This window comes from Lepisosteus platostomus, chromosome 12, assembly GCF_059453375.1.
Source record: "Lepisosteus platostomus isolate fLepPlt1 chromosome 12, fLepPlt1.hap1, whole genome shotgun sequence".
Classification (NCBI taxonomy): domain Eukaryota; kingdom Metazoa; phylum Chordata; class Actinopteri; order Semionotiformes; family Lepisosteidae; genus Lepisosteus; species Lepisosteus platostomus.
Window position 1 is genome coordinate 568,819 of NC_142622.1, and position 15,643 is coordinate 584,461.

A 15,643-nucleotide genomic window follows, 5' to 3' on the forward strand; every position below is an offset into this window, starting at 1 on the left:
GCCCAGGCTAAGGCCTGCGAGCCTAGAGCTCAGCCTTTTTATTTTAATTCTCAAAAAGGAAAAAGGAGGAATCATATTCTGGGTGGTATAATGGATCAAGGGGACTAAAGTGAAACATGTATGTTTCGTTTAATTTAAATACCACGATGCAAACACATTCTCAGTCCATTTCCTTGGCTATTTAAATCCACACAATCCATTGACCTGAGAGGGCAAAGGAGAAAAGCCCGATGAGTATAGCCAGTGAAATCAGGGAACGAATCGTCTTTCCCAGTAAACCTCTGGAGCATAAAGGTCATTAATAATGACCAAACTAAATTAATTTCATATTTTCGTATTAAAGCTGAGCAAGCTCGATAAGTGCATGAATCGTGATTCATGCAGTAGCAGCACTGACCCACCCTGCTCTGAGTGCAGCGAGCATCTTAGTTTTAGTAATGTCAAGTGTGGCAAATTGTGGTCACATACAGGTACATACATTCTCCTCCTGCTTTCTGACAGGGTGGCTACTACACAAGTAGCCTCAAACTTCTCAGTAAAGCACACTGCAGTTCTAAGTGTTCTTGTGTGCATGCCCCTAACTTGTCAAGTCCAAGATGCCGGCAGTCATATCACCTGCAAGCTCAACAGGTGTGAGCCTGGTCAGTACCTGGATGGGAGATCTCCTGAGAAACCTGAGACTGCTGCTGGAAGAGGTGTTAGTGGGGGCAGTAGGGGGCGCTCACCCTCCGGTCTGTGTGGGTCCTAATGCCCCAGTATAGTGACAGGGACACTACACTGTAAACAGGCGCTGTCCTTCGGATTAAACGTAAAACCGAGGTCCTGACTCTCTGTGGTCATTACAAAAAACCCAAGGCATTTCTCGAAAAGAGTAGGGGTGTAACCCCGGCATCCTGGCTAAATTTCCCATCGGCCCTTACCAATCATGGCCTCCTAATAATCCCCACTGTCTTCATCACACTGTTCTCCTCCCCACTGAGAGCTGGTGTGTGGGGAGTGTACTGGTGAACTCAGGCTACTGTCATGTCATCCAAGTGGGCCTACACATTGGTGGTGGTGGAGGGGAGTCCTCATTACCTGTAAAGAGCTTTGAGGGGTGTCCAGAAAAGCGCTGTATAAGTTTAAGGAATTATTATTAAGTTTTTCTCCCTGAAGTCTGTCTGTTCATACTGAGTGTGTAGCACGTTTCCTCCTTATAAAACTCCAGTACATAGGGACACCTTCAAGAAGTTGTTGAGATTTCTATGGTGCTTCGAAAGAGCAGAACATTAGTGTAGGTTTGTTTTTGTCAATTCAAATAAATCCATTTAAATTAAGTGATTTCAGAAGCTTTGAAGTGTTGTAAGGCGTGGATCTGGTGACTACAGTCACAAAGACACAGCTAGACTAAGCTCTCGGCCTTGAACAGGATATACGCCCATCTCGAGCTGTCATTGGGAACTAAGGCAAGAATGTTAGACCCATTTCACATATGATAAAAACTGTGATTCAGTCATTCGAGTTTCAGTGATCTGGAGAGCACTGGTAATGTGTTAGGAAAAAATGATTTTAATTAGGTGGATATTCAGTGTCATGTTTCTTGTTTCACAGAATGTGAATGGCATCAAGTACCATGCCAAGAATGGTCACAGAACGCAGATTCGTGTCCGCAAGCCGTTCAAGTGCCGCTGTGGAAAGAGCTACAAGGCTGCTCAGGGTCTGCGGCACCACACCATCAACTTCCACCCGCCGGTGTCTGCCGAGATCATCAGGAAGATGCAGCAGTGAAGACGCTGGTCCCAGCTGTGCCAAGAACCTTCACCAGCAGTTGCTGATGTTCCTTTTATTTGTTTTAGATCAGCCACCTTTTTGGACAGGAAATTGTTTTCAGCCCTTTAAAAGTACACTAAAGTTTTATTGCATGCTTTGATATTTTTTCTTCTGTATTTTGGAATGATATATCTTTGTAGAGTTCGTTTTTGTACATTTGCACATTCAGCTATCATACCTATTTTTCATTACTTTTGACACACGGTGCTAAATATTAAAAGAAGAAAAAGTGACAAATCGTCTGGGACAGTTTTGACAACAGCTTGTTGGGAGTAACCGGGCAGAGAAAGGCAGAGCAAAGGAGAGCTGGTGGAGGGAGTGAAGGGGCTTCTGTGTAGTTTAGGAGAAACAAAGGATGTTTGATCTTGTGTGAACAAACATCCTTAGAACTGACACTCATTCCAACAAAGTGCATTGAGTGCCGAGATGAACAATGCAGTTTTAGTAAAAAAAAATGGAAAAAAAATATTGAATGTTTGTAATATAACATGGCTTATTACCTGGTATATTATATATATACTTCTATAACCTGACAAAGTTAGATTTATCCAAAATCCAAGTTGTATTTTATACCGTATTCATGTGTAAAATTCCTCTATATGTTTCAAAGATTTTTCAAACAAGGCTGTTTGAATCTTTCATTATCATGGCCCCTGAAAAGCTGTAGTAATTTCTGTATACGCCACAACCAGATCTCAAGTCAGGATCAGCTGGGTTTCGAGAGCCACAGTACTGCCCAAGGAACCACACAGTATTTAGCATTACCTGTACCCACCAAAATGGCTCATAGAACTGACATTCTTCCTCTTGTCACAAATTCCAATGCCGTCTTACAGGAAACGCACCATCTTCATCAGGAAAGGTGAAGTTTTTTTAAGCACTTTGTAGTTAAATCAATTGCCAATAGCGTTTCAATGTTTTATGTTGCCAAAACATGTAACTGCTGGACAAGCCTGTACCTGTGGTTGCAAAGCTAAAAATTAAAACAAAAAAGGAGGCAGTATTTTTTTGTCAGGGGAATTCGTTTTTCCACCAAGCCTCCTGTGTTTTTTTTTGTAGTTTATATGCACACAATTGTAATGGTCTTCTAATGGCCTTGTATTCTAGTTCACAGCATTCCAGTCTTATTGGTCTGTGGAGATTTACAGTGAAACTGTACTGGAGAGTATAGTTTGAGCCTTATCATTCATTACTGTTACAGTGTTGTGTAGTGCAAGGAGTCATTTCAGGTCATACCGCTGACCCCTGTCTGCTCCATCCCTGCAGAATACCTGCAGCACAAAGGCATCGTGTTTTACAGTAATTCTGAGATCTTCACAGGACATACAGAAAGTATTAAGATTTCTTCTTCGTTTGCACAGACTCCACAGGTATTGATAATTCACTGCAGGACAGCCATTTCAGAAACCAGTCCACTACAGTAATTGTAAGGGGGTGGGGGGGTGGGGTTAGAGATTGTGGCAATGTGGACACGTGGCAGCCGGCTAAGATGTAAAGAAACATTGTACTTCCTGTGAATTTGGCTTTATTTGGTCATTTCCATCCCATTGCAGTTTGGCCCAAGCTCAAAAAGGAAAGTAACACATACAGTCCCGTCTCTGGGTTATATAAGAGAATGAAAACAGAGTGCTGGGCGGGTCTGCTAAACAGTCATAAAAATGTCACCACTGCATGTAAATGAATATTGTAATGGAATTACAGTTTATATTTAGTTTAACATTGTGACAGTATTATAAAACAGGTAAGGAGGGGACTATTTTGATATACTGTGTATAGTGAATGTATTGTACTGTGTCTGTGTAAGTGCTTTAAATTATATTTTCGTATGTTTTGTGGAGAACAAATGTTCCTTTGTGTATGAAGGCAACAGAGGTTATGTTTTGGAACCGAAGGTGATTTACTAAGTCAAACTTTCTTTAAAAAGCTGCTTTATAAATGTAAATCTGATTACATTTAAGAATTAAAAAAAAAACCTCTAACAGAAGTGTCATTTGAGACTTTTTGTTTCACTTTTCATGCATTGACATTCTGGGAGTTAAACTGCAACTTGTTTCCTCTTGTTGCACTTTGTTTTGCATTCTTTAAAAAGGATTGATTTACTATCCATATAATACTGGGAACACAATTATAGTAACAACTGCACATGTCAGTTCTTACCATTAATGCTGGCACATGTGATTTGAAAAAGAGAAGGTAGAGGATTGGGAAACAGAATTAAAAGTGACTAGGGAAACACAGCTACTCAAAAATGCTCAAATACATTAAATTGTTTACATGCCCAAAATATCCTACAATATTCTTCTATGTGAATGCAATGCATTGTTGGTATTTAAATAATCAAGAGCTTTTGAGAATAAGCATATGTTTCTTATTCTTCCAGAACTCCTGTGAGGCTCACTCTTCCTGACACACAGTGACACGCGTTATCACAAGCAGAAACACTCCCATGAAGCCAAATATATTTTATTTGGAAATAGCAGTTACAGAGGGAACAAAATCCAGGACTCCCAATAATAACAATAACCAATAGTTGAAATCTCACTACACACAAACATTTGAATAACTAAAGAAAAAAAATTCAAAGGACAAGTAGAACATATAAATCAAAGTTCATACATGCTTGTAAACCACATAAAACTACATGCCCAAGAATGCAGATGTTCCTATATTAGGGCTAGTGCCAGAAATAACTTAAGTGAGCAGAAACAAACAATACTAAAAGATCAAAAGCAGCTTATTGTATTCGTATTTTTTAAGTACTGATCTGGATTTCTCAAATTATTTTCCTCTAAAATATTGATTTAATGGCCATCGGTAGCCAGTTTACTTATTGAAGTGAACATTACTATGACATTTTTCAGAAACCACAGAGTAACCCTAAAGTAAATTTCTATGAGAAGCGACTGTATTCCTTACATAGAGCAATCTACCTAGGAGAATGCAGAAAACAGGAAATAAAAAGACTTTGTCCTTCACAGTGTTCAGTCTGGTTCAGTGCAGACTTCAGTAAAGAAATTTCTCTCTTCAAATATGCCAAAGTCATAGAAGGGTAAACCACATCAAGTACTTTTATATTTAACACAGGCTGTGGGCCAGTCACATTTGAGCTAGACAAATGAGAATTGTATGATTGGTAAGGTTCAGCAATCACTAAGGAAAGCCAAGACTACATCTCCGTCAAAGTCATATAGTTCGCTATATCAAGCACACTGATAAAGACATTGAGACATTCTTGTTCTGACCTCAGTACTGCCTTAGAACTGAACAGATCCTAAATATGGGATATCCTGCATTTATAGAAAATAATCTCATGTTCCTAAAAATGTGAACCTAACATCTTGCATGCAGTTGTGAGTTATATTTTCACTGTAATGACAACACAAGCTTGATAGAGTATGCAATTTACCTCTTTTTGTGATTATTTATTTTAGAGTGTCAATGTGTATTGCTAGTACTCACAGTAAATCTGTAAAACAATATGTCATATGAACTAAAAACAACCGAACAATTACTGTAAGTTCACGTTTCCATCAAAGTGAGTCATCACATGCCTCTCAAACACCTGCTGGTTACAATCCAGGGGGAACTGTTCATTGCACATAGGACACACTTTCCAATGGCTCTCAACGTGCTCCTCAAACTTGCTCTGGTCATAATTTGGAGGAAATATGACTTCGCACAGGGGGCATCTCTTTTGGACATCAATGCTACAGAATAAAAGGAAAAGTAATGGAGAACCCATTAAATTTTACTGCTAAAACGCCACATTTACAAGCAAAAGTGAACCTATTTTAGAATCTGACTCGTCCAGCTCAATTGACTGCCAAATGCAGTAAGGACCAGTCGCTCTGTACTGGGAATCTGAGTGCTCTTAGACCTGGAGGGTAATAGTCTCTTACTTAGATATTTGGTGGCAAGGAAATTAGTTCCTGGTACGTGTGTGAAGTATGCTCTCTCTATGAACTCTCTCAGCTTAACCAGGCCTTAAATTATGAAAATAACAATGAACCTATTAAAAAAGGAACTGACCCATACAGTAAAATTCAAACATAGTGGGTATCTGCTTAACTTAAATGTCAATAGCCTTGGCAACAGATACATGTGAATCTTGATTATTTTCCTCCAAACACAGCTTTAGCACTGGAGCACAGTTTCCCAGTAGTGTACATCCTTAGAGGTTTATTAGCAGTTGGGGCTGCTGACAGCTAGAAGAGAACACATCTGCACTCTAAATCAGCCAAGCTGTCAAATATGGTCAGAAGTAACATAACACACGAAGAAGAGCATCAAGTGGAAAAGACTCAGTTACCTGGAATCGAAACAGAAGCGAGCCCTGCTGTCGCGGAGCAGGGAGCTGTGAGAGTCGTGGGGAGTCGACTGCATGTTCTCTGCAACATCCTCGCTCTGCGGAACAACACACACGAAGTCTCAGGAACACGACAGGGCTGCAAAATGCTAAGCTCATCACTGATTACCACACAAACAGCCCCAATAACAGCAGATCGGACCATTTTTACAGCCAATCTTCATCTCACAGGAGTGGCTGACTCTAGGTTTCATCCTGACCAAAATCAGCACCACAACTGCGATGTGTATGGGCAGGACACAAGTGTATGCTTCAATGCAAAGGGCACTTGATTCAGACAGCACCTTGAAACCAGGATGTGTGTACTCTAGTACTGACAACTACAGTGCCTTGCGAAAGTATTCGGCCCCCTTGAACTTTTCAACCTTTTGCCACATTTCAGGCTTCAAACATAAAGATATAAATTTTTTATTTTATGTGAAGAATCACCAACAAGTGGGACACAATTGTGAAGTGGAACGAAATCTATTGGATTTTTGAAACTTTTTTAACTAATAAAAAAATGAAAAGTGGGGCGTGCAAAATTATTCGGCCCCCTTGCGTTAATACTTTGTAGAGCCACCTTTTGCTACGATTACAGCTGCAAGTCGCTTGGGGTATGTCTCTATCAGTTTTGCACATCGAGAGACTGAAATTCTTGCCCATTCTTCCTTGCAAAACAGCTCGAGCTCAGTGAGGTTGGATGGAGAGCGTTTGTGAACAGCAGTTTTCAGCTCTTTCCACAGATTCTCGATTGGATTCAGGTCTGGACTTTGACTTGGCCATTCAAACACCTGGATACGTTTATTTGTGAACCATTCCTTTGTAGATTTTGCTGTATGTTTGGGATCATTGTCTTGTTGGAAGATAAATCTCCGTCCCAGTTTCAGGTCTTTTGCAGACTCCAACAGGTTTTCATCCAGAATGGTCCTGTATTTGGCTGCATCCATCTTCCCCTCAATTTTAACCATCTTCCCTGTCCCTGCTGAAGAAAAGCAGGCCCAAACCATGATGCTGCCACCACCATGTTTGACAGTGGGGATGGTGTGTTGAGGGTGATGAGCTGTGTTGCTTTTACGCCAAACATATCGTTTTGCATTGTGGCCAAAAAGTTCGATTTTGGTTTCATCTGACCAGAGCACCTTCTTCCACATGTTTGGGGTGTCTCCCAGGTGGCTTGTGGCAAACTTTAGACGAGACTTTTTATGGATATCTTTGAGAAATGGCTTTCTTCTTGCCACTCTTCCATAAAGGCCAGATTTGTGCAGTGTAAGACTGATTGTTGTCCTATGGACAGACTCTCCCACCTCAGCTGTAGTTCTCTGCAGTTCATCCAGAGTGATCATGGGCCTCTTGGCTGCATCTCTGATCAGTCTTCTCCTTGTCTGAGCTGAAAGTTTAGAGGGACGGCCAGGTCTTGGTAGATTTGCAGTGGTCTGATACTCCTTCCATTTCAAGATGATCGCTTGCACAGTGCTCCTTGGGATGTTTGAAGCTTGGGAAATCTTTTTGTATCCAAATCCGGCTTTAAACTTCTCCACAACAGTATTACGGACCTGCCTGGTGTGTTCCTTGGTCTTCATGATGCTCTCTGCGCTTTCAACAGAACCTTGAGACTATCACAGAGCAGGTGCATTTATACAGAGACTTGATTACACACAGGTGGATTCTATTTATCACCATCAGTCATTTAGGACAACATTGGATCATTCAGAGATCCTCGCTGAACTTCTGGAGTGAGTTTGCTGCACTGAAAGTAAAGGGGCCGAATAATTTTGCACGCCCCACTTTTCATTTTTTTATTAGTTAAAAAAGTTTCAAAAATCCAATAGATTTCGTTCCACTTCACAATTGTGTCCCACTTGTTGGTGATTCTTCACATAAAATAAAAAAAATATATCTTTATGTTTGAAGCCTGAAATGTGGCAAAAGGTTGAAAAGTTCAAGGGGGCCGAATACTTTCGCAAGGCACTGTATAAGCACGGTCCTTTCAGAAGCACAAATTAGCAATCAGGTCTCTCACTTTGCCAAAAGGAAAAGAAAATCGTACAAGAAATATTTGCTGAGGAAAGAACACTACTTAATTCAAACGCTTTCTGCATAGTTCAGATAAAGAACATTATGTTATAGTTGTATAATTTCTAATTATCTTATTGAAGTCCTATGTCTGAATTATAGTATAGATTAAGCAACCGACAAGTTGCAGAGCACAGTTTCACTATGACATTTCATTTAAGTACAAAGCACCAATAAAATAACTAGGAAACTCCTATACTGTAGATCTCTTCATAATCTTCAATATGAGGCTCCCACCTTGCAGATTCTGGATCTGTCCTATTCTAACGTTCAACAAAATTAAAGTCTAGTTAAGAGTCTGTTCTTTCCTCAAGCAGAATAAATAAATCAAAGTCTGAAAAGCAGGGGACAAACGGTAAAATTGATCAGCCAAGATTAAAAAAATAACGATAAAAAACAGAACAGCATCCAGTTTAAGGAAATGAGCACAATTAAATTAGAGAGGTCAAGAGACATAAAAGAATATTGCAATGGAAGCTAATATAGTAATTTTTTCAAGTTTTTCAGCACTGGTGAACTGATGCTGCTGATTTAGTTTATACCTCTTGTTCCTAAATCAAAGGACATCATGTAAAAATTGCATAATACACTGGTAAGACCTCATACAGAACATTGTGTACAATTTCTATCACTATGATAATATATCGACCAGGTCTGAACTTAAATAACTGATTGACACAGAAATACACAACTGAAGGCAAAGAATAACAAATCTTTTATCTTGTGGAGATTATGTTATTATGTTTATTGTTTCTGTTCTTGTGGTTCATCCAATTAATTTAATTAAATTAAAACTGTTAAGAAAAAGGAAGACTACTCTTTTTAAAAACAGAAAAAATGTATAATTTAAGAGTCTACCCACCGCATAAGATGGGGAACAGATGCAGTGTCAGACCTATGTGAATGGCACTAATTAAAATTCTCTAAATGAAAGTTTGATGTGTTAATTAAAAATCACTTCTAAAATAACGGAGACTGAAATTGAATTTGCTTATTAAAACGTACACAACAGTGAATTACAGAAATAAAAAATAATTTATTTGTTTAATTTTAGAGGAAAGTGAATTTGACTATTTCAAAAATTAATGAAAATGTTCTGTTGCATGACACACATGGGACGCAGGGCCTTCAGTACAGTTGTTGAAACATTACTGTTGTATACTGTGCTGCTTTAATCATAAAACAAAAATGACAGGCTTTTAGATAGATTAACAAAAAGAAAAAATAAATAAAACTGCAGTAATGAAAGCAAAACTATAATCTGAACTTTTGATATGTTTTAACATGGTTTCTCTATTTATGGTAAACAAACCTGTCCTACATAACATAATTGTCCTCATCAAAATATTCTTTCTCCAGCTACAACAGCCTTGTCTGGGAGACCACTGAGCCTTCTAAAAGCTATTGTAACATCATCATTTAAAAAAAAAATATATACAACTTAACATGCATTCCCCTGCAATTTTATATAAAAATTTAATAAGATTAGCCAGAAATGTTACGCTGCCAAACCTTAACTGGTTAAAAAGTGATTTGTGATACCATGCATGGTACAATACTTTCATAACCTTTCCACAGCAGAATCTTCAATGGGTGTTCTTGGGTTATTTATCAATTCCTTTTTTAGAGGAAAGGCACTGATCCAGTCCTGCAAGCCTGCTTTCGAGTGGGCAGTCCTGAGTGATCTATAGATGCAGTTATCACCAGCCAAGCATGTCACACCTGTCAACCTGCACTCAGGCACGTCAGCTAAATTGCCAACTCAGACTGCTTCCTCTCATAAGCACTGTCAGCTGTGCTCTCGTTTCATGAACACAGACTGCACGCAAACAGTTGCAGAGGGCCCTGATGAGGATCATCAGAGAAATCAGCTTTACCTTCAACCTTCTGGCACGATGCAAGCGCATAACTCCTACTCGTCTCTTTAGCAGTGATGAATATAAAACATGTCTATGTGGTCATTTTAAAAGAGTCAATAATTTGATATCTGGTTCAACAAATTATAGTCATCCCAAGAGAAAATAAAGTTAAGATGATCCACTACAATTCAGAGCTATTCGACACTACTGTCTTCTCTCCACTGATGTGCTCTTAGTGCTCATCGCGGGTCAGTCACTTCCAACAGCTGGCCATGCCGATCCAGCTCACTACACTGTTGTCTCTTGAATTACAAATTGCAAATCTTCCTGATTTAAATAGTTCTCAGCCCCATTATAATCTGCTTCCAAACAATAAATGGCTACTGCAACCTCAACCATCTTGCTCTTCCACAGAGCAGCTTGAGGCGCTTACTCTCCAGAACGCCAGATATATTTAGGCTCATCTGACAAGTACACATCCAAATCCAGTGGGAGGAAAAGAGTGGTACTGATGGTCAGCCAGTACTGGATCTGAAGTCCTAAATCTCATTATCTTATGCCTTTGATTTTGTACACTTCACTAAAAGAAAAATATTAGCAACAAGAAAACCACTCAAGGTTCAAAGAGGAGATGTCTACAGTTTCTCTGCATTACCTTCTTAACGTGTGTAAAATACTTTAAAAGACATTTTAAAAAGCTAGTAGTAGCTAGTAGGGAAAAAACACAGAGGATGATCCAAATAACCTGACAGAAACAACAACTCGTGTTCACAGACTGTCTTACATGTTTAAACAAACATGCAATTAGTTCACACCACAGCAAAACTAAATAATACTGTAAGAAAGCAATATATAATTAAGATAACCACAAAAAATACTAATTAGTCACACACTACAGGCACAATTATAAACTAAGACATCTAGCTGGGATTAAGTTTGAAATATTTTAATTTAACAGTATTGTTTTACTAAAACAACATTTTTAAAGTCACGGCAAAAAAATAATGCTAATTTAACTGCATAATACTTGTACTTTGGCATGTTCGATTTTCACATTGTTCCTCCTATTGTCTTTGTGGTTTCCATGTCTGCATGTGTTGTTTAGCAGTCTGCAAATAAGCACACAGTTCTCCAAGTGCACAAGATGACAAAGCAAGTCAGAAGCACACAGATCAGGATGAATACGCTGCTAATTAAACTGCAACAAATGACTTCAATAAGAAGAGCTTGTCATGTGTAATGTGCATATGAGAAATGGTCAAACTCTACATGCACAATGAGCTGCAAGGTGCTGAACACTGCTAAGCACACATCATGGATTTCAAACAAGCTTTGCAACTTCTGACAGTTCTCCTAATTACTCTGCTGAGTTGACAGCCAAAGTCGGAAGTCAGGAAGGCGAGATTCATTTCTCATTGTTAGGGATCTCAGGCAGTGAGGCTAAAACCACGCCTGTCTGAACACTGATGGGCTTCAGCAAAGGTTAATAACAATTAAATGCAGCAAACTAGACTAAATGAGAAACAGGTCATGATACTACTGTACTAGCAAAGAGCAGAGGACTGTAATGATAAGCTTTCCAAGAGCTGATCTTCTAACTTCTCAGAGCAATTAGCCTCTGTTTTAGTAGTGTAATAGATAGTAACAGTATCCCAATTATTTCTATTCTTGTCAACTAATGAGCTCTCAGAAATCCATTTTAATTAAACCTTTATGTAAATTCTTTTCACTAGCCATGTCTGTGTTGCTCACCCTAAGCCTGCAGCCTGTGCCTGAATGCTGAAACTGACAGGTGCTCCCGTTTTTCACAAAGCAGAAAAATGAATTCCATGTGGGAACTGAGAGGTTTATGTATTTACATTGCTAAGCTCCTCTGGGTCTTCTAGTCCATCAGGCCTGCTCAGGTTGCGTGCGGGCTGGATGCAAACCACGTTGCTGTCCCAGGAGGGAGGTCCTAGTGGGGGTCTGTGGATCTTGTCAGGAGAAAATTCACCATCTGCTCCATCTATGCATGAAAGACACAATGTCAGAAGGAGCAGATAACAGTAATGAACCGCGCCCTGGCCAAGAATCGACTGATTTCTCTAACTGTACACCTGCTTTTTGAAATAATTACACAGAAAACACAGCGGACTGGGCCTGAACGATTACACACAGCTCAATGTGAAACGGATATTAACAGTCACCACAGAGACATGTACTAGCAGGGTCTAGTTTACCGTATGACTTATTCCAAACCTCTCTTTAATTTAGAGGCCCCTGCATGTTCACTAGTGTTATAAGGAATGTTAGTCATCAAGGCAGGCCAGGAAAAGTTCCAGTCATTTACATGTGACAAATCAGTCATTTATGACAAAAACATTACATTCTTACCTCAAACTATTTTGACACATGTATAAATCGGTCTATCACACTGGAACTTCTAAATCACAATACCAAAACCCTCTTAATGGTAGTTAAAATCAAAACTGTGACATTAATTTCATTCAGCGTCATAACTAAGAAATTTATTAGAACTTGTTTTTAATGACTAAAGTATACCTCACATGGAAAGATTGTTTTTTCTTAAAACATTTTTACACGTACACGTTACTGTTATCCTACGTAGTCAGCTCGTCTGTATTTCATTAATAGCGTTTTTGGCTCTGGCTGGAAACAGACGAGAACCAATTCACAGGACTCAAACACCTGAGCTTTCAGCCTTTCCTGTATCTCCGAGTGCACTTCAGACAAGGGCTAGGGAGGCCATTTCCAGGACGAGCTCACACACAGCAAACAGCAGCAGCATGCTCCCTCGCTCTACTGGGCCCGTACCGGCGCTTCAGTAATGAGAAACATCACCACTCCCCATTTTACTGTTTATACAGTAACAGCCAAAAACACATTTTCAATGGAAACACAAGTATGAGGCTCTGTAATAGGGCCACACACACGCTCATTACCCGGCTTCACTCCACGGCCCCCCTGCTGTGTAACTCACCTCGGGGCGCCTGCGCGGCGTAAGGGTTTCCATACTGCAGCTCGGGGGGCCGGACGGGCACAAGTGGGGCTGGGCCGGGCTCCTGCGGGTAGGGGATGGGGTACTGCAGGAACACCTGCTGCTCCTCGCCGGGCTGCGCCGGCTCCGAGCTCGGGCTCCCAGTGGCTGCGTCTGCCCGGCACTCCTGCCTCTTCTGGAGCTCCTTCATAAAGCAGCAGGGAGGCCGCACGTCAGCACAACACAAGAAGAGACAATCTGCTAGGATGGGCTCTTTAAACACAGTGGACTAAGAGCTGTGCCTGCACCATGCACACAAACACACGTGCTGACTAGAATAATCGGCGCTTTCAGCACTGTTTGGGTCCGCTGATGGATGAAGGCCACCCCAGGGTTCATTCATATAAGTGTCATATAGCGGTGTTGTAAGTCATTCGTTTTTGTCTCTGCCAATACAATAGAATGGCAAAAAAATAAACCGTGCATCAAGCACTGACAACAATCTTAAATGTGGAAAGTGCAAGAAAAACCCGCATGAAGGAATTTTAGCCTGGAAAAGAAATTAACAGGAAATCTATACATTGAAAATTAATATCCCGAATATCTAAAAAGCTGTACAACAACAGAAACACTCAGATTATGGTCTGTACTGTCCATAGAATCATTACAATATTCAGACTACAGCTAGAGTAGCTTGCAGTGCATTTCAATTCAAATGGAATAGTTGAATAGTTAACAATTCTTAAAATCTAACCAATGTCAAATCTACCAAATTGTTGTTACTACAGCGACACCCGACATGAAAGCTGCATCCTTGATAACATTATCTAAAGATCTCGTATAATTTATCCAAACAAATCTCAACATTATTCACCACAACATGATGTGTATTGACACTTGACACAAGATTTATAGAACTGTTGAATATGCAGAAAAGAAACAGTGAAAAACCTACTTAAATCATGAAGAGAGCTTTCACACACACAGTTTTAATTAGCTTCTTCATTAAGAACTTGTCTTGTTTTCAAAGGAAATCTCAGTCACGCTTTTTATTGATGTTTTTAACAGGCGCCAATATCATTTATTGAGTCTGAACCTCAAATTGTACCATTTTTTCCTATACCCAACTATTACATTACCTTTCAATTCCATTCAAGACAGCTTTAACAGCAATAACTCTGTGTTGTAAGCAGTGGTTAAGAATATTTAATGGAAAATAAGTTATTTACTTTCATACTCTAATTATACAGTGTGAAGGAACCCAAGTAAAACATTCAGCCAAAATAAAAACATGCTAAACTATAAACAGCATTTGTTTTAAATTCCAGATTCTTTCAAAGAATAATTTGTACCTATTGTCAAGATTTCTTATCAAGTGTAATAGTTTCTCAGTCTCCTAGGTAATGTAAAAATCATAAACTACATATAAGGCAAAGGATCTAAGACATTCAAATTCACTTTCCATAATCTGCGCATCTGTTCGCAATATTCAGGAACACAAATCACTTGGACTAGATAGAACACTTAAGACTAACAGATCTTTCTTTTAGCAGTACATTTTCTTATTTGTTTTTCCATTCTGTAATGCCAAGTTCATACAATCGCTGGTACAGCCCTGTAGGAGGGAGACGACAAGCCCCTAGCTAGCAGTGTTTTATGAGTTTCTTGAGTCTACACTGTGGAAACCCCGCCATGGAACTCTGGCTGCACGAGTGTTTACTTAATCGGGGTCTTTATCTACAAGTGTCAGGCACATACCTCCACGAGCTTCATCTTCTCGGAGAGAGCCAGGGCCAGACTGTCCTTCAGCTCCTTCAGCTCGCGCCTCTTTTCAGCCACTTGGCTCTACGAAGAAGAGCTGAATCAAAGCTGCTGTCCCATATGACAGTCCACGTATGGATGTTAGACAATATCAAAGTTTAACTGCTTAAACTCAATTAGTGGTAAAATAACTTTTTTTAAAGAACTGTTTTAAACATATGCTTTAACAAGACAATTTGAATTACATAAGCTTTCATACTACAGCAGCACATAAATGTCATCTCCATCCGGTAACAACTAACAACACTTGGTTTCAGATTAAACATCTCGCCAGCCAGCGATTGCATTAAGAAGTCAGATGTCAGAGCTCTTTTAATGCCTGAGCATCACAGGCTGATGTCTTGAAATGAACAAAGATAAATTACAATGTGAAAGAACTTTGTGAACTACAACGTTAAAGTATTTATTTTTATCCAAAGACGGCATAAAATGCTAAGTCATTTTAACTACTTTAATATGCAGATATTGAAAAAAAACACATTACAAACGGCCTTCTAGCTGACAAATACAAATGATTAAACCACAGCATTTGGGTTTCAGTAAAGCAGCAACAAACGCGGCCAACCTGGTAACGATCTTCTTCTGCTGCCAGCTGCAGTCTCAAGGTTTCGTTAAGCTTCAGCTGCTCCTTTAGCTTCATCTCCACTTTAGCCAGTTCATCAGCATACATACTGCTTCTGTCCTTCTCCTCCTGCACAACACATTGATGGCCATGTCACGGCTAGCTGACCTATTTTATCACATTATTATACATAT

The 15,643-nt window shown here is 39.6% G+C and overlaps 2 protein-coding genes across 2 annotated transcripts in view; one reads left to right on the forward strand and one right to left on the reverse strand.

Moving 5' to 3' along the window:
• The window catches only part of LOC148650771 (juxtaposed with another zinc finger protein 1), a 78,963-nt gene extending 75,170 nt beyond the window's left edge, over positions 1-3,793 (forward strand). The window contains exon 5 of the mRNA XM_088600302.1: positions 1,591-3,793. Coding sequence (XP_088456428.1) covers positions 1,591-1,767 — 177 coding nt within the window. The 3' untranslated portion in view covers positions 1,768-3,793. The remainder of the gene's footprint in view (positions 1-1,590) is intronic.
• A 463-nt stretch (positions 3,794-4,256) lies between these two features.
• Positions 4,257-15,643, reverse strand: part of LOC148650772 (tax1-binding protein 1 homolog B-like) — a 37,776-nt gene continuing 26,389 nt past the window's right edge. The window contains exons 13-18 of the mRNA XM_088600301.1: positions 15,453-15,578; positions 14,825-14,911; positions 13,070-13,271; positions 11,949-12,094; positions 6,119-6,213; positions 4,257-5,516 (exon numbers count right to left, since the gene is read on the reverse strand). Of these exons, the coding sequence (XP_088456427.1) occupies positions 5,318-5,516; positions 6,119-6,213; positions 11,949-12,094; positions 13,070-13,271; positions 14,825-14,911; positions 15,453-15,578 (855 nt within the window). The 3' untranslated portion in view covers positions 4,257-5,317. The remainder of the gene's footprint in view (positions 5,517-6,118; positions 6,214-11,948; positions 12,095-13,069; positions 13,272-14,824; positions 14,912-15,452; positions 15,579-15,643) is intronic.